General features: G+C 34.3%; 1 protein-coding gene and 1 long non-coding RNA gene across 4 annotated transcripts in view; one reads left to right on the top strand and one right to left on the bottom strand.

The window, feature by feature from the left end:
• The window catches only part of LOC135849520 (cell growth regulator with RING finger domain protein 1-like), a 62,654-nt gene extending 48,526 nt beyond the window's left edge, over positions 1–14,128 (bottom strand). Inside the window, exons 1-2 of one of the 3 annotated variants that reach the window (XM_065370006.1) lie at positions 13,686–14,128; positions 12,734–12,897 (exon numbers count right to left, since the gene is read on the bottom strand). In XM_065370006.1, the coding sequence (XP_065226078.1) occupies positions 12,734–12,897; positions 13,686–13,795 (274 nt within the window). In that variant the 5' untranslated portion in view covers positions 13,796–14,128. Of the gene's footprint in view, positions 1–12,733; positions 12,898–12,953; positions 13,013–13,685 lie in introns of those variants that run through there. The other 2 variants (XM_065370007.1, XM_065370008.1) reach the window with 2 other exon arrangements.
• LOC135849522 (uncharacterized) lies at positions 11,916–12,793 on the top strand. The gene is made up of 2 exons (XR_010559556.1): positions 11,916–12,418; positions 12,540–12,793. It is a non-coding gene; the product is annotated as an uncharacterized LOC135849522 (long non-coding RNA).
• Positions 14,129–19,156: the final 5,028 nt, after the last annotated feature.

The raw sequence follows: 19,156 nt of genomic DNA, 5'->3' as shown, positions 1-19,156 counted from the left end.
TACCCTTTCTGCATTTCTCACCTCCGCCACTCGTACGAAAAACCATCTCACTCGAATCATAGCCGGTATCTTTCCATGTTCAGATGATAAAAGTTCAACCAAACCAGGTCATAACACTGCTAACAGCCGGATTTCCTTTTAAAATACTTGTTTGACAACCACGTTGCACTTGTAATATGCAAAATACAGACTATATTTGCAAAAACGATCTTTAACCCAATGATAATTAAACGTGTGTAGGGGTGGGAAAGTAGAGCACTTGCAAAATAATCTTTCTATCAAGTGTACGAGGTTACACAGAAATGTATTATTTTTACTTCCTACCTTCCGCCTAAAAACTGATCTCATACAAGAACCATACTCGAACTCTTTCCTCTGAAGTTCAATGAAACTACAGTGAATAAAAAGGAGCTGTACTGAAAACTTCCAAGTTGTGAGTGAATTTTTGAAGATTTAGGAAAACCTCAAAGATGTCGAAAACTTGCTTATGCCTTCACTTTAGCCCAAAGTTTTTCCAACAAATTTTTCCAAAATACACAGAAATCAACGAGCAGCTTTTCAGCATCCAAAACTTCCAATCCCCAACAAGACAACCTCGTCAACTAGTTCATGTCATTCACACCTCAGAATCAAATTTTCAGCAGTCGAAGTTGATTTTTTGAATTTTGGCGAATTTTTAAAAAAGGCGGGAAAAGTTCATTCACTGACAAGGTTCTCATAAAAATGATAAGCCACGAGATAAAAATTTGAAATTTGGTTTGAATTTCAAGGCCGACCTCCCGAATCGATTGCGACCATTTTCGAGACGATCTGGAGCCTCCAGCAGAAATTAGTTTTTCTCCAGCATACTGGAATCGCTCCAGAAGGCGATGTAATTAAATTCGGCAGCTGGAATTTTAATCCTACCATAAGTTCAATATTCTCAATCGATTAGGGCGGTCAAATCGCAAATTCGAGGCGACGAGTTCACACGTGTACGGGTATTTATTTACAATGTGAATATTCCATGCCCATTTTGAAAAAATTCCAGTACCTCGTATTTCTGGAGAAAACTGTCCAAAACGTCGCCCAGACCCTAAAATCAACCCCTCGAATCGATTACGACCATTTCTGAAACGATCTGGAGCCTCCAGTAGAAATTCGTTTTTCTCCAGCACACTGGAATCGCTCCAGAAAGCGCTGTAATCAACTTAGGCAGTTGAAAATTTAGTTCTGAGGCGTTGGTGACATGATCTTCCAGTGAGCCAAATTTCAGCCAAATCGCAGGTGACGAAATTCCCTTCTAAGTTGAATCTCTTTGAAATTCTTGAAATAAGTTCAAAAAACCCATCAATCATACTTCTGTAGATTAAAATTGATTTTTCTCGTATTCAGAGGAGGATTAAGATGTAAGAATAGATGAAATTCTCTATACGTATAGGTTTTAATTGAGATAGAGGAATATAATGAACCAAATCTACGACAGGTATGTAAATCTCTGCGATGCATTTAAATTTATTAGCATATCTCACACTTCGTCATATCAGACAGGACCCGCCTGGGAATTTTCCACATTCGTCTGCGACACGTTCGTTATTACGCATTGAAAAATTTTCATCTTTGCGTGGGTTCGACAAATTATTGTTACAACTTCAATATACACACACAATCTGCGATGTACACAAGTTGAAAAATCGCGCTAATCTTTCACTCTTGTCGCGGGTATTTCCACTATTGTTTTTTTTCACGAGTAGTTCGTTGACGTACCCATTTGGCGTGTATCGTATTTTTCGCCTTGAATGAAGAAGAAGAAGAATGGAAAACAAACATACGCGGGGCGGACCATTATTTAACATTTGTCAGCACATCTTTGCGACTGGATAGCACTTCATCATTTCGAATCGAGGTACTCGAAAACAATTCATCACCCGGTTTCGACATATCTTCGAGACCGGTTTCGTATTCGCGATAAATAACCATCGCCATTTAGCGTTCGATTGTTATTGAGAAAAATTCTCTCGGAAAACGCAGAAAATATTTACACAGAAGCGATGATGTGTGTGTGGTTTACGCAGGAAATACTACAGGTATCCCACAGCGAGAAGAAAAAAAACACATCTGATGAATGATGTTTTCCTTTGTTTTATGCATTAGGTTATATGTATATGTAGTTAATTTTCAAAAAAAAAAAAATCATTACATATGCACGTCTACAGAGACGAAATAATTTCGCGTGAGGTAATTCGACGATTGCACGTTGACGTAAACTAAGTAATTACCTAGACGCGATAATGTATTTGAAAAGAAAAACTGCTACTGCTAAGTATAGAGACGTACACGAATCGTAAAAAGAATCAGTCAGACGAGATCGTATTACAAATTATTCAAATCACGTTTCCCGCCACTTTAATTACACCGCCTCTTAATTCGAGCTGTTGAGAGTGATTTATACCGCAACAATTTTCTCTCTATCTTTACTTCGAAGAGTATGAAAAAGAAAAAAAATTCTTCTCTATAGTAAATCTTGATAATTTGAATATCCGTCATATTAGATTACAATAGCCCTTAAGGTCTTCTATTATGTGGAACTGATAACGATCACGACGAGGTAGCTATCATGACCTTACCCAAAGCAGAGCACCTTTAGTTTGTAGAAATTAGATTCACACGCGTAAATTCACCTGCAACTAAGGTGGTTCGCTTCGACGTCTCAAGGACATGGAGGAAAACTCAGAAAACAATTAGATCAGATAGTAAATCATCCCTTCATTTCCTCGTTGATCAAATACCACTTTCAATTTTCTATTTGAACCGACTTAAAGACTGTAGAGTTCGAAAACCAGTTGGATTCGGCTATGGGGGTTTTAATGAGGAACTAACGTAAAATGTTTACTTGCTCTGGGGAATCGAAATTTGAATTTTTATTACATATTTAAATCAATTCGTCAAATCACTCAAATAATTCTAGAGGATCCAGCATTACTTCTTTTCCGAAATATTCAAAAAAAAAAAAAGACAAAAGACAATCTCAGTGATGAATGGTATATTAAAAAAAAAAGAGTCGAGAATATGAAAAGCATATAGTTCAAAGGTCTTTAGCTTGGGAGAGAAGGAGGGAGTAAAGATTTTAAACATTATTTTCTTGAAGGAGTAAGCTTCGACAGTCACAATTTAATTCAAGAACCAAAAATTGGACACTTTCAGGGAATTGTCAACACTTTCTCAGCATTCTTAAAACACTCAAAAAAAGGACACAAATCAATTAATTGATAGCTTCAAATCGAATTTCATGGAATCACAAGCGAGAAATTGCCTTTCAAAAACCACCCCTGAAGTTTCTGATCAATTTTTAATTCTTTAGGTAAGTACATATATTATTCGTATGCATATCCCTGTATCTAGAACTTGGAATTTTCAACTTTTTTGCGCAGTAATCTTCCAGTGTTCATCATAATTTACAAAATTTTCCAAAATGAACGTTAACTTTGGAGATTCAGTTGATTCAAAGTCCGCCTGATTTGGAGCATTTTATATGTGAAATTTTTTGAATTCACCAACTAATTATGGAAATTCTATTGTACTGTTGTTTAATTAAGAATGAAGTTGAAGACTGTAGATTAATTAGTAGCATTTTGGTCTCGTTTGAAAAGAAATTTCGAGATGCAAAGCAGTCAAAGTTACCTATGAACAAAAAATGCTGAAAAAGTTTTAAAAATTCATTGGGGTCCTCAGAAGGTTAAAAAATACATACGTATGTACAGGTAACAAACAAGACTCGTACTCAATCTCCCCTCAAAAAATAAAATAAATTTTGTAACCAAAAAAGCTTGTAGTACATTCCCTCAATGTACTGTGAAAATTTGGACTCTGTAGGTCAATTTGAAGGAACTACAGGGTGTTCCAAAAGTTGAAAAAAAACTTGAAAATAGCTGAAAAATCCACTTTTCTGAACCGGGAGAGAGGCCAAATGGGTTTGGAAGGCTGAAACCTGCAAAAGGCACTTGTGGTACATCCTCTCAATGTACTGTGAAAATTTGGACTCTCCAGGTCAATTTGGAAGGGCTGTAGGCTTTCCTAAAAGTCGAAAAACATGTAAAATGGCCCAAAAAAATCCACTTTTTTAATCCTGGAGAGGGGTCAAATAGGGTTAGAAGGTTGAAACCTGCAAAAGGCACTTCGGGTATATTCTCTCAATGTACTGTGAAAATTTGGACGTTCTAAGTCAATTTGGGGAGGCTGTAGGCTTTCCTAAAGGCGGAAAAACACGTAAAATAGCCCAAAAAATCCACTTTTTTGACCCGGGAAACAGGTCAAATAGGGTTAGAAGGTTGAAACCCGCCAAAGGCACTCGAGTAGCACCATCCCATTGTATGCTGGACATTGGGACTCCTTAGGATAATTTTCAGAATGAGGTGGGGTCAAAATGGGGTTAAAATCAGGTTTTTTCCACCTTACATGGGGTGGGGATGACCTAGGATCTGAAATTTGGATATGTTGTTTACAATAGCGATACTCGCCAATGGTATGAATTTGGACCATTTTCATCAATTTGAGGCCAAATTATGCTTCTCCAAAAAAATAACCTTTCTGTAATTTTCAACTTTGACCCTCCAAACTGCAGGGGTCAATTCTAGCTCCCAAGAGACCCCATTCTCCAAATTTGACTTTATTTGATCAATTTTAGAACAGGCTCCAGGTCATAAAACGTAAAAATTGCCATCGTCCTGAAACTGGTCTACCGCAAATAGCCCCATTCTTTACAAAAATTTGGCTAATAACCCAATTTTTTCGTAATTTGCTTGGAACAATTTTTGAAAAGAATTAAGACTTTGGGATTTTTTTGCAAAAAAACAACCATTTTTAGAAATTTTATCAAAAAGCAATTTGATAATGCTTTTTGAGAATTATTGATAAAAAAAATTAAATAGGAAAAATTTGACAATTTCAGCAAAAATCAGCACTACTAGGTAAAAAAGCGAATCCTTTCAATTGTTCAAAATTTACCCATCATTTTTGACAATCAGCAAGACTTTTAAGCAATTTCTGGAAAAAAGTAAAACTTTTTGGAATTTTTCGCAAAAAATCCGAGAATTTTTGACGATTTTTGGCAAAAAGAAAGACCAAAAATTTCTCTATCAAAAAGCACAAATTGTTGCCAAATTATTGGCAAAAAAATGATACTTTTTCGTGATCTTTAGAATTTTTTTGTTCAATTTTTTTAGAGAAAATGAGAGACTTTTTGAGAATTAGATTAAAAAATTGTCTTGAAGACAGCTATTTTGAACTTTTAAAATGTTCAAAAATCCACAAATGAACTTTAGGACCGGAAATTTTGGTTACGATGGTTTTAGGGCATGCTTTCTCGATCTAGCTTGGTTTCGTTCAAATCGTTAAGTGCTATGTAGTTCAAAAAGTTATTTTGTTAGGTACACACTTATTGGAATTTTCATCATTTTAGAATTTATTCAACAATTTTTCCAGCTACTCGTATGTACATATTACCAAAAAAAAAAATACACTTCCGTTATTTCTGTAATTCTACCAAAATGCCAATTAAAAAGACAATTACACTGCAGAAATACAATTACAATTTTGATCGACTTTAACGAGGATATCTTTAATTGGTTTGAGATGTCGGAACATTCGCTTTTCTTCTCATCACCGCATTCATTAGTGTTTGTTTTTTTTTCACGTATCCGAGTAAAATTTCGATCGGTCGTTCGCTTTCACTTTTTATCGAGTTTCGTAAAAATTTTATAACCTATGAAACGAGTTATCCTTATGGCACACTTCATTACACAATCCGAGAAACCGGATCATTATAAGAGACGTCAGAGGCGTCGACTTAGACTTGGACTTTGGCGGTATCTTCTTAAACCAACATCCATATCGTACCGAGAAGAATCATTTTTCAAACAAAGGATCGATCTGAATTTTTGTAATTCGATTCGTTTCGAATTAAAAATTTTAAGAGCATCAGTTTCATGTTCTCTGAGTGCTTAGAAGAGATTTCCTCTTATTTTTCCAGTAGAAAAAAAAAGTTAAATCAGTCTCGAACAAAAAGGAAACAATACATTAATTTGAAAAATGAACGAAAACTACGAAAAAAAAACAAAATAAAATCATGGAAAATATGATTTGAATTCCAAGTTTGAATCATCAGTAATCTGCGATGCGTTAAAAATTGCTTCAAATACTTTTCACGGATAGAAATTTTCGATTACGATTAATGACTCTAATCACGCCCAGTACCATTAAATTTTACGATTGCCAAAAGACATGAAGATATTTTTGAAAAATTTTCAAATAGCGACCTTGCTTTTTCGATCAATTTTTTCAAGCCCGAGAGATAAGGTGATTAAAATTTCGTAGAATCATTTTTCATCTTTGATTGAAATTTCTATCCGAAATTACGGAGGTCGACCCACGACGCATACAGTGGCCATCCAGCTGCCTCGAACCACCACCCATTTTAAACGGCGCAAATACGCATTTCCGAGAAAGAAATTAATTTTTATTGAGACACAAATGGGTTAATAAATAATCAGCAATCAAGGTTGCCAATTTATCCATTTATCTCGTATGGTTTTTTGGATACCTCGCGTAGGTAATTATATCATAATCTGAGACAGCTGGGCATATTATGGGCTTCACTTTTCCACGTTTGGCCATCGAGGATCAAATCGGCGAGGCATGGGCAATGGGCAGAGGCACGGTTCCGGCGGCGTCTAGTGTTACGTGCATATTCGCGCGAGAGAAATGGTAACGAACCAGTTTCATTACCGTTATTTCCCTCAACAAACTCGTCTTCTGTCTGGCGTGCTGGTCGCTCGATATGCGTTTCCTCGCCAAGATCCGATATACTGCTTTGCTAAAATACACCGCACCGGAGAAAGTGGTTTTTTGTTTTCTCGTCGGATGCGGTCGTCGTCGTCGTCACATTGCGGTAATTACACGGACCGTGTTCCGGTGCGCAGCGCGTCCACTCCATTCCTCGCAATATAACGGATATCTTCGACGTCGACGTCGACGTCGTCATCGTACATAAGAGAAACAACCAATCGACAACTTTGGCTTACGTACTGGTAAAAAACGTGGTGAAAATTTTCTACGACCGACGCCGATTGATTTGAATATCTCGTCGTACCAACGGTACAATTTTTTTTCTATCCTATGGTAGGGGTTCTTTCGAAGAAAGGCAAATCTAGCCATGAACCATGAGTTAGATTAAGTCATAAACACGACTATACATTCACCAAACGATACGGTGCGGAGGTATGGAGGAGACGCCACCACACCGGAGATTTCACCAATAGTCGGTTTCTCGCGCCATATAACGGATAATTCCTGCAAACTGCAGTTCATTCAGAGAACAACACGGTTCGATTTTCGCATCTAATAAAATAATAAATTGACCATGTTTTCTGTCTATTTGATCATACGTGAAACAAGATATCATTTTCTCTCCAGTTTGTTTGAAATTTGTCAAAACAGAGACGATGACGTATCTAGACCATGTGTCGGTAGGTATAATTTTGACCTGATGGTACTCGTCATTGTAGAGACAACGATACACTATTATGAGGACACAGTTCATCGTTGATGGTTGTCGGTTGTCAATCGTCATCGTCATCATAGACAATACAAGTTTACCGTGACACTTCAGGTCATCACACAACGCATATCGGTCATTTTTTTCCACTCTCATGGCACAGCATGCCATCAAATATGGTACACACGATTAAAGAGGATTCCAGATTCCGCATTTTTCCTGTATTTTTTATTCGTTTATTAAAATGTACTATCGTATATTTTATTTTATAGCTCAAAGTGCTTACAAAGATGGGTTTGACTGGATGATGTATAGTACAGTATGTCTCAAAAGTTACAGTAAGTTCTAATTTGATTTTTTTTTTTTTTTTTGAAGAAACAGACAATCAGAGAATAGTATTTCAATTTTGGATCAAAAATGCTCAAAACTAGGCTAGATTGAAAGGAGCGTGTTTTAATATTCCCGTAGTCAAAATTTCTAATGATTTTGAGGCATTTTGGAGCCTCCAGCGATTTTTTAATTTTCTCTGGAAATTTTAAATCACTCTGGAGAGTCGAACATAACCTACTGCGAGTTTGGAAAAATCGAAAAAAGCAGCCAAAAAGATCAATTTTTTCGAATTTTCAAAACTTGCAATAATAACCGAAAAATTGGCATCACTGCATTTCAAAATATTTCCACAGCCTTAGACATGATATCTTTCGATGTTTTAGCTTAACTGGAGTGAAAAAACTACGACTTTTTCAAAAATGAAGCTTCTTTGTGGACCCATATCTCCCCTTCAAGAGCGTTTCCTTAGCTGAAATTTTTCTGGGTGACTTTAAAAAATTTCAATTTGACCCATTTCCATTGAAAAAAAAATCAAAATTTTATCAAATTGAGGTAGAAAGTTGAAATTAGATTCATTGTTGACCTGAGTCGTTTGTAAATTTTAAAATGTTCCTTTTTCAGAAAAATTTCATAGAAAGGGTCCACCTACAGGACATAGGTACCTACATGAAATTCAAATCCTAAAAAATCCTACCAACTGTCCTCGTGACCTTTTCGCTCAATTTTCACAATAAACTCTCCGCTGGAGGCCCTGGAGTGCCTTGAAACTACGCAACGCATAATCGATTTAAGAGGTCAAAAATGAGATGACCATTCAAATTTAAATTTTTAATGTGTGAGAGATAGATCTTTATCCTCCTTCTCCTCCTTTCAGTAAACACTGAACATAAAATTCCTATTTTTTGAAAAATGAAAAAATGAAATTATAATTTTTGAATCAACTAAAAAACTGATCTTTGAAAAAAAAATTTTTCACTACATTGTCTGAAATTCACTTTTCAAGGGGCACTCCTGGAACTAAGCGGTATTCACGTAAAATGGTCGAGAGGGTTCCCAATAAGCACCAACCAAAATCATAGGTCCTAACGTTCATTTTTGGCCTCGCCAGAACGATTTGAAATTTTTGGAGAAAATTAAACAATTGCTGGAGGCTCCAGGAATGATCCAAAAGTCCAAAGCTAGTAGTTGTTGAAGTGTGGGAAGTTGAATTGAAGGAATAATTACGTTGGTTCACTTTGCTCAAAAATTTTACATTTCATGAAAAAACTTGAAAATCACCTTTTTTAAAACAGTTTTTTTTTCAATTTTTTAAATCTTACAAAATTCACCAAAAATCCAAAAATAAACTATAGGACCTGAAATTTTAGCTGTGGCAGCATTAGAACAGCGTTTTCGATCTAGCTTGGTTTCCCTCAGATCGGAGAGTGCCAGTTTTCAAAAACTTTTCTTGTCAACAGAGGGAAAAAATTAAAAATCATGTTCTGCTTTCGAAATCCAAATCGAGTTTTTTTCAAAATCGCGTTGTGATGTTTTTTCAGAATCGTGTTGTGCTTCTTTTCCAAAATTGTGTTGTGTGTGCTTTTTTCAAAACCGCGTTGTGTTTTTTTTCAAAATTGCGTTGTGCTTTTTTTCAAAATCGCGTTGTGCTTATTTTTTAAAAATCACCCTGTGCTTTTTTTGAAACCTCGTTGTGCTTTCAAAATCAAAATCGCGTTCTGTTTTCAAGATCAAAATCGCGTTGTGCTTTTTTTTTCAAAATCTCGTTTTATTTTCAAAATTGCGTTGTGCTTTCATGACAAAATAGGCTACGCGCAGTTTTTCAGCAATTATTTGAAATTTGCAGTAATGACCAAAAAATTGGCACCACTACATTCCAAAATATTTTTCGAGTTTCAGAAATTATACTTTTCGACGTTTCGGCTTCACGAATGTCAAATTGGGTACTTTAGAAGAAAAAATTATCAAACCGCGAATTCACAGAAAATAAGCAATTTGAAAATTTTCAACTGCTCAGTAGAACCCAAAAAGTGGTCTTGGATTTTGACGAAAATAGCTCAGGTCGACGCAGAATTTCAAATACTATCTTCTGATACTGGGCCATTTTGCCCAAAGCAAGTTGGGCAGGGACACTCTTCGAGGACTCACATCTCCCTTCCAGGATCACCTCCAGAACTAAAAAATTTTCAGTGAGAATTTCAACTCAAAATAAATGTCTATAACGAATTTGGTCTAAATCGTCCACTGAAAAATGCAAAAATTGCCTGTTTTTCACGCTTTTGACAGTTTCGAGGGGTGGGGGGTGGGGGAGGGAGCATTCGCCTCATTCATCTCACATCTTTGATTTCGCTACTGTACGTTCAGAAAAAGTATGGATAGTACATAGACAGTTAGATTTTCCAGGGAAAAACAACCGTTACACAATTTAAATAAATAGTACAAAAATGTCACATGGAAGAACACACCCCTTAAGCATATTTTGCTTTTGAATTCGAAAAAACTTGAGACAATATGGTAATCAAAAAATGCTTTAAAATCCGATTTCAGCTATTAAAATTTCTACAAAAATTATCAAAACGGTTCAGAACTTTTGGGAACAGACTGTACAAAGAAGAAGAGAAAAATGACTCCATAATAGTAAACAACGATCAAGTCAGATTGTCGCTCTTCTAGGTAGATATCAGTCTTACAAATGGGTACACTACACACACATATGATTTTATTCGAAGCGCAAAACCAATAACAACAAATGGACAACGACCACAAACACGTTTTTACTACCTTATTTTTTACACAACTGTTTTGAATTTCAATCAGCAGCCGGGATATTCTCGACGACAACGAAGACAACGACGAGAAGGTATAAGTTGGATTTTTTAAAAATTATCAGAGTAATAAAACAGACACATAGGTTTAGGTACTCAAGTATTGGACTACTACACCAGGTTTTCACCAAAACAAGACACGATGAGGTAAAACTGCCGATGACGCGACGTGATCAGCGAGTCTGAGAACATATCAAACGTTGAGGAAATTTGGAAGAATATTTTTAGCATTTTTTGGAGCTATTAACAGAGTATAAGCAAAGCACGTACAATCGCGATGCGGGAGGAAGGAAGGTAAATGGGAAATACTCTGACTTCACATGCCTCTGGTTTACACCGAAGATGATATAATGAGGTAAAACTGCTGACGATGCGACGAGACGTGCTCAGTGAGTACATTATTATCTGCATTGAGAAAATTTCGAAGAATATTTTTAGCATTTTTTGGAACTATTAACCGAGTAAGCACGTACAATTGTATACCACAAGAGCTGAAGAAGGGTGAAAGAGGTATATTTTCAACCATGCTTGAGATTTCCTCGAATCTCTAACCACATGTACAAACACGTATTATTTATGGGATCTGACACATGTACGTTTCGAAGATGATTAATTAGCAGTAATTTTGACGAGATGTCAGACAAGGTGAATCAGTCATTCGGAATAAGACAAATTTGATGAATATTTTTCTAAAGAAGTTCTCCACGTGAAATTTCCACCGCAGTTATCATCATATGGCCGGGATTTCCTTTCAGATTTCGTTTTTTCCAAAAGTCAGATTTTTTTTCTTCAAAATTGTTCGATTTTAGGTTCCATATTTTAAGCTATTTCTTTCGACTACAGACCTAATTGGCAACTTGTGGGAGTAAGAAACGATCAATGAACTTGAAAATAGACACAGGTGAATTACAAACATGAGATTAGAACAGAAATAACTCAATACAGAAGACGTAGTAACTACGAGGAATTAATACACTGACATAATTAATTCATTGCAAAAACACCACTTCGTATCGAAGTTTCATCTACCTAAATTAATATTTTCGTTACTCGGGCAAAATTTACTCCACTGATAAGATACCAAAAGCAAACCCACGATAAGGAATAAAATTTCAAACTGATTTCATCATCTTTCCTTATAGACTTTAGAAAATCTACAGCCAATATTTTCCTTCAAAGTCATAGATTTTCTCAGTGAAAAATCCTCCTTCGACTTTTCTATTTCCTCGCTAAATTTTTCTGGAAACCCACCAAGTGCTGGAAAAAAACCAATCCAACAACCTGGTCATTAGTACATTACACTTGGTAAACAATTCCGCCAACATATCCGTAATTCACGACATCAATTACCGACCGAAAAAACAAAAAAAATAACATAATGTATATGTCCAAGGAACATTCTAATAGATAAGGTACAGTATACCTATACTATACAGCCCATTGTCGAAGGTCATAACGCGACAATTGTACACTCATACGAGTAATTATATAAATAAACACTATACTCTGACGAGTAAATTACTCGACCAGTGCATTACTGAAAATAATATTGTGTAGTTTTAAGCCAAAAAAAAACCACGTACATTTTAATAGAATTTCCCTTATGATGTAATTTGATTACTAGCTTTAGACCCGGTAGGTAAACTCTAAGTAAACGAAACGACGACAGAAGAGAGGAATAAACGACGATGTCGTTTTAATTACAACTTGAACGAATAATCTACATAGATGTTAAGTAGGTACCTTTACCTAATAGGTATACAGAATAGGAATAATTGTGACTATTTGTAAAGCTTCCTAGAAATTATGGATCGATATAAGCATATTTTTTTTCTTCTTTTTTTTCGAAAAACAAGGTTAAACGCGGCTTAATGGAGATGAGAAGAGAAAAAAATCATCGAAGATGATCTTAATTCCAACTAGTAGAACCGGTTCACAGTTAAAATGAGATGAGCTAATTATGCTGACAACACGATGGGATACGATAATACCGATGGCACTTGACAGCACAATGTTTAAAAAAAGATGCCAGAGAAAATGGGCTTTTTACCTGTGTACGAAGCAGTCGAGCTTTCTTGTAATTTAAAAGTAAACGGTATATGAACTTTCATCATTTTCATTTGAGGTATACGTTGTTGAACGTGATGAACCGAACTGGAAAACATGAAATCTTCGCCGTGTAACCAGAAGACCGTCATGTTTCTAAAAAAAAGACTGTTTAAAATAAACTTGTAAAGTAAATTTGAACACTGAAGCTGCTTAGAACTAACTTAGATTTAATCGTAAATTTAATCTCGTCGAGATAATTCGCCATTCCAGAAACAGAGATTTAAAATTGGCGGGACTCGGATCGTGTATATCGTTCTGGTATTGAACGTTGATACGTGAAGTTGCCTCAAAAATAGAGTAAACTTTGTTCGGTTTTTTTCTTCGATAGTTCAATTTTTCAGCTTCGAAGCACACGTGTACGTTGATTTCATAATTGCTTCGTGAGAAAAACAATATAATTCGCGTTTAATTACTCGATAATACGAACAAAATTGGATTAATTATTGAGGTCGAAACGAAAACCACGATTTTCATTTAAATCGAGTACCACAACATTAACGTATACCTACGTATGTTTTTGTTTGTTATGTTTCCAATGACCCGTAACACAATGTACGAAATAGTTTTACTATTTAAAAGCTCAAACGAACGCTGATTCGTTGATACATTGTACGAGTACTACAGAAATAATATCTGGGTACGTCAAATTGATAACCTGCGGAGATAAACTTTCAGTCAATGTTTACATATGATGAATCATTATTATCATTTCTTCCAACCTACTTCCAAATCTTCAAGAAATGATATTCGTAGCACGCAGAGTGGTAGACGTACCTAGCTACGTGAAATTGGGAGCAAATTGGATGGCGAATTATCACTGTTTGAGATTTCGATATTACTAACTAATGCATACATCCTACACAGATTAGTATTATTGGTTATTACGAACTTACCTCATGATCAAGAGGAACATAGCACAGAAACATACTAAGATAGCCAAAACCGACAACACATTCGACAGTTCAGCTACGGACACGAGCATTGTTGTCATCGCGACTAACATAATTATCACTCAAACGAAGGAGCACGGTGCTCCTTGAAATAAGCAAACTAAGTAAACACGAGTCAACAATTCGCGCAATGAACTAGAAAATTTTGTACTTCATTTTGAAATTTACGTTTATAAAAGCACACCATGATACGAGCCAAACTTGCAAAGATGCTGTTTAAAGTGAAAGTTACCAAACCGATGTCGTCGTCTAGTGTGAAACCAAACAAAACAATAATTGCCAATGCGGTTACGAACTCAACCACACACGTAATTTACAACCCAACGTACTGTACTGCTGTGTACTTCGACATTAAAGCATCTGTTTTTTTCGTATTTTATCAGTTTCTTCTCCCACCTTATCAATATTGTCGTCTTGCTTAGTCTTGCGAGTTGTGAGATGTGTACAGAAGAAAAGGTGCGTTCAAAGCGAAGCGGAGTCAGCAAAACGCAGATGACTGCGAAACAATAAAAGTGTACTTTTTGTACACATAAGATGGCCGCACATATGACACGGTAGATGTGAAAAATAACGTATAACTTGAATAAATTCGCGTAGAAAACAAATAAATCATTATTGAAAACGTAATTCAATGTTTTGAAAGAATAATTAGACGTGAATAAGAGATTTTGAGCGTTTTATTACGCTTCAAAGACGTTATCAACGTTGGTCCACCTTAATGTAATGTACCTACATGTTGAGGTAGACCGTAGACCACAACAGTGGCTTTCATTTTTTATTACTTTTTAATTTTTTTGTTTTTCAATTTTTTTTCAACAATGACTCGGTTTCATTAATTGAAAATTTGAAAATGAAATTTTAGAATACTAGCTTTATTTACGAGTATTTATCAATAGTGTGGTGTTTTATTTACGTCTTTCATTCTACTTTCTACAACATAGACATACAACATTTTTGATTTTTTCACCTATGTATTAGTTTTAGCATTGACATTTATGTAAAAAATAAAATCAATGGTTTTAGTTATTTATTATGAATAATTCTCAAATTTGATTGCAAGTTGCAACAGAATACATAAATACCTATAAAATAAAATAATATTATGAACTGGGAACTACTCAAACTTTAAAGTTTTAACTTTTAAAATTTTCATTCGCATAAATGCATTGATTTTGGTTTTGAATTTTTGAATCAATTCATTCAACTTTCAAGCTTTTGAATTTTTAAATGATAAAATTAAAAATAATTGTGATATTGAATTACAGTTTCGGATAGCACAGGTTTTAGTTTTTGGTTTCAGCCTTCGCGTCGGGTTCGATAAAAATTGAAAAGTGAGAGGAAATTTTCAGTGATTTTTGTGCTTTTTTTGAATGCTTTCAGCTTAAGTTTTCGTTCACATCTTTTTAATAAGATTCTAACGCCTTTTTTTAAATGGATTTTTGAACCATTTCTTAGAACTTTTATATAATTTTTTTGTAATTTTCACATGTCAGTGACCTTGCTGCTTTAACAGTGTTTTTTCTATTGTTTTAACTTGAACAACGCGTAAGAAATAGAGCTATTGACGTATCGCGAATGAGAAAACGCGCAGATATTTCAAAAATAGGTAAATAAAAATAAAACAGAAAAAAATATTGTTTTTATTCCGTCACAGTAAAGTGTTTTCTATTTCTACCTTCCTAGATAGAATCAATAGGTACCTTCTCGTCTCAATTCAATGTAACAAAGCAAAACCTAGAATTTTTTCATGTCAACGGGAACTGATAATAAAAATTTGATTATACTCCTTTTAATAATAATAATTTCAAACTTTCGAATAATTTTGAATAAAACGACGACTTCTTTCAAATTTCTCAGAATGCAACAAGAAAGAAGATCAATCACTTCTGTATTTTGACTACCTACCTAAGATTGGCTATTGGCAGAGGCCCCTGAAAACAGCAACTGGAGAGAAGTTCTGTTTCCCTTCCTCCTTCAATAACATTTTTTCGATGTAAACTCATCTTGATCATTCTACCGGCCTTAATGATCCTTCCCACTTTTTTCTTTCTTTCCATCAAAACAGAATGATGAATGAACGTTGAAAATTTACACACGTGTAGGTGTTTTTATAAAAATTTATCTTCCTTCGGCACCATAAACATGTCAACACTGGTGGTCAAATCAGTCGGATTTAAACCAGAATAAATCACGAGTCCATTCAAAAATACGAGTACGTAATACACTATTATTTACAATACAACACGTGCACATAATTTTATAAATACAAAAAAAAGACCGTTAACGTTTAAAAGAAAAAAATTAATATTCTTTAAAATTAATAAATTTTTGTCGATAGACATTTTTTATTTACACGTATGACATCAATCTACATTCTGCATGACTTCATTGCCAATTGCCATGCAATTTTTATTCTACGTCGCGTCAGCGTAATAATTATTACCAAATCTTTGCAACGTATGTACATATCTAACTACGAGTACGTACAAGACGTACTGTTTCAACACATCTTTTATAATCACGAAATGCAATTTTTCTTATTTAATTTTTTCGACAGTTTTTTCTCAAGTTTAATAATCTTGTAAATTGCTCGATTTCACTTTCATTAAAATGCGAGGGAATCTCCCATCTTCGACCTCGAGCTTGGCATTTACCTACCTTCCTAATTAATTAATTAAAAGAATCGAAACACGAGATACGTAAAAGAGATACCATAATTGTTCATTTCAATTGAAAAAATTTTTCATAATTTTATCGAAACATTACACGCTGATTAAATAGGAATTATTCGCGTCTCGTGAACACACAATCAAGCAAACAATTACTGTTCGGAAACATTTTAACAAATGTACCTATATGACATTTTATGACTTTTTTTCAAATTCATCTCGGTCATTAAGATGATACCTATTGTTTTTTAAAACAAGTGAAAGTTTCGAACATGATTTACGAACGAATCTTGCGTTGAAAAAGATTTAAATACGTACGGGTATTGCTCGTTGTTATGAATTCGCAGTAATAAAACAATATGTAAGTACGAGTAAGTTTTAATTTATTGTTCTTATTTATGTGCATTTCAAGATTTCTTTTGAAACTGTCATCTCAAGTAATTGATTTCCGTCAGAAAAAAAAAAAATAGGTACCTAAATTTAAAATGGCAAATATTTTTCAAAAATTCACTCTAAAATATGTCAATTTTCCTTTGATAAGAAAATAGCAGCGCAATGAGAATTTCCATCAGCTGGAAATTTTCAAAAATTAAAAATGAGAAAATTTTGAAACGAAAAATGACAAAGTGGGAGGAAAATTCCTATCAAAGCGGTTTTTAAAATAGTGACCAGGAGTAACATCCTAATTACATACTAAAAATCCCCAACAAGATAAGGTCACTCAACCGAATTGATTTTTGCATTTATCTCTCAAAAAAGGAATTTCACGAGGAAAATAGTTATGTAAAAAATTTATTTTCACTCCCTGCAAAGTATTCGTTCTTCGTCTTTTCAGAGCAGTATCTACTCTCCAGAAGAAATGATTTCCCATCATTTTTTCCAGTTTTCTAGATCCCGTATCAACACTATATTTTCGGATAGGGGAAAAGGGGTCAACTTCGTGGAGAGGAGGCTTTTTTGTACAGGCCACAAATTTTTTTGGCGTAAGAATGTTTTCATTTTCAAAGGACCAAGTAGTGGAAACAACGAAAAAAAACAAATGGAAAACCAGAGGAAACAAAAAAATCAAAAGTGCCAATTTTGGCAAAAATGGGTCTTTTTGGAATAGGTACCTACTTAGACAGAACACAGAACTTTTTGACATGTAGAAAACAATATGCATTTTTAAGTCAATTGACACACAAAAATTACGATTCTGACAATTTTGACAAAAGCAGGATTTTTTTTACAATTTTAACAAAAAATGAAGTTTTCTGACAATTTTGACACAAAAGAGATTCTTTTTAAGAAATTTTGGCGAAAAACGGGACTTTTTTGACGTGAGTGTAAAAAGAAAACAGGACGGTTTATCCGACCATTTTGGAAAAAACGAGACTTTTTTTAGGCAAAAGTAGGACTTCTTGACAATTTTGAGAAAATGAAGACTTTTTGACAATTTTTCAGAAAAACAACCAAAACTTTTCATTTGGCAATTTTGAAAAAAAAAATACATTTTTTTGGTAAAAATTAAGACTTTTTAACAAATTTAACAAAAATATAACTCTTATACAAATTGGGCTAAAAATGGAAAATTTGACAAAAAATAGGACCTATTGATAATTTTGGTCAAAAAGGGGACCTTTTTAGGAGATTTACGCAATAAACAAGACTTTTTTGAAACATTTGGAAGCAGAAAACAGGAGGAACTTTTTGTCTGAAAATTTTGAAATAAAAGACTTTTTTTGGCAAATATTAGGACTACTTAACAACTTTAACAAAAATAAATTACTTTATGGCATAAATCAGAACTTTTTTACAATTTGAGTTGAAAATAAAATTTTTAGACAATTTTCAATTTTAACAAAAATTAGGACGTCTTGACAATTTTAGCGAAAAACAGGATTTTGTGTGAGAAAATTTGGGAAAAAAGAAGACGTTTTGAAAATTATATCAAAATTGAGACTTTGTGACAACTTTGACAAAAAAAAGGCATTTTTTGACAGTTTTGGAAAAAATTGGGCTTCTTCATTGGCATTTAAATGTATAGCGGAAGTATCAAAAATCGATATTTTTCCAGATGATTTGGCAATAAAACAAAGTATAAGAGGATGATGAAATTTGATGATTTTTCCAAGTTTTTCAGAAAAGAAAAACCTGAAATACGTTAAGGTGGATCAAAAAAATGTTTTGGCCTTCGATGTAGAAATGTAAGTGATCCCCATGTTCATGCAGAAAAAAACTAGGTACCTATTTCTACCTAGACCTACACAAAATTAATGACTGAGAGATCGAGAGATTCCTCATGTACTTAGTACTTACCTACTACCATGTACCTATACTTGAAAAAAAACTAGGTACTTTAAAGTCCTTTTTTTGAAAATTTTTGAAAGAAACTGAAGCGTTCTTGTACCAATTCATTCATATATTTCTACAACTACCCACACATACCAACTTGCGAATTTTCATCACCTTTTCATCAACTTTCGATTGTTTTGCATCATTTCGCAGAAAAAATTCTAACCCACCGATGACGAATTCCGACTCGACGACGACACTATAAAAATATAATTTTCCACGCGATCACGAAGATCACTAGCTCCAAAATAAAGTCATTAATAGGCCTTCTACACCTCCACACTCACTCAGATCAGATCCAATTTTAGTCGAACATCCATAGATACTCAGCTCGCTGTTCACTGATGAAATACCTCGTTTTATTTACATTTCTATGAAAAACCCTCACACTCACACACATAATAACAACTT

The sequence above is a fragment of the Planococcus citri genome, chromosome 5 (genome assembly GCF_950023065.1).
Source record: "Planococcus citri chromosome 5, ihPlaCitr1.1, whole genome shotgun sequence".
Taxonomy (NCBI): Eukaryota; Metazoa; Arthropoda; class Insecta; order Hemiptera; family Pseudococcidae; genus Planococcus; species Planococcus citri.
The sequence above is the reverse complement of the archived record's forward strand: the minus strand, read 5'-3'. Positions and strand labels throughout refer to the sequence as shown.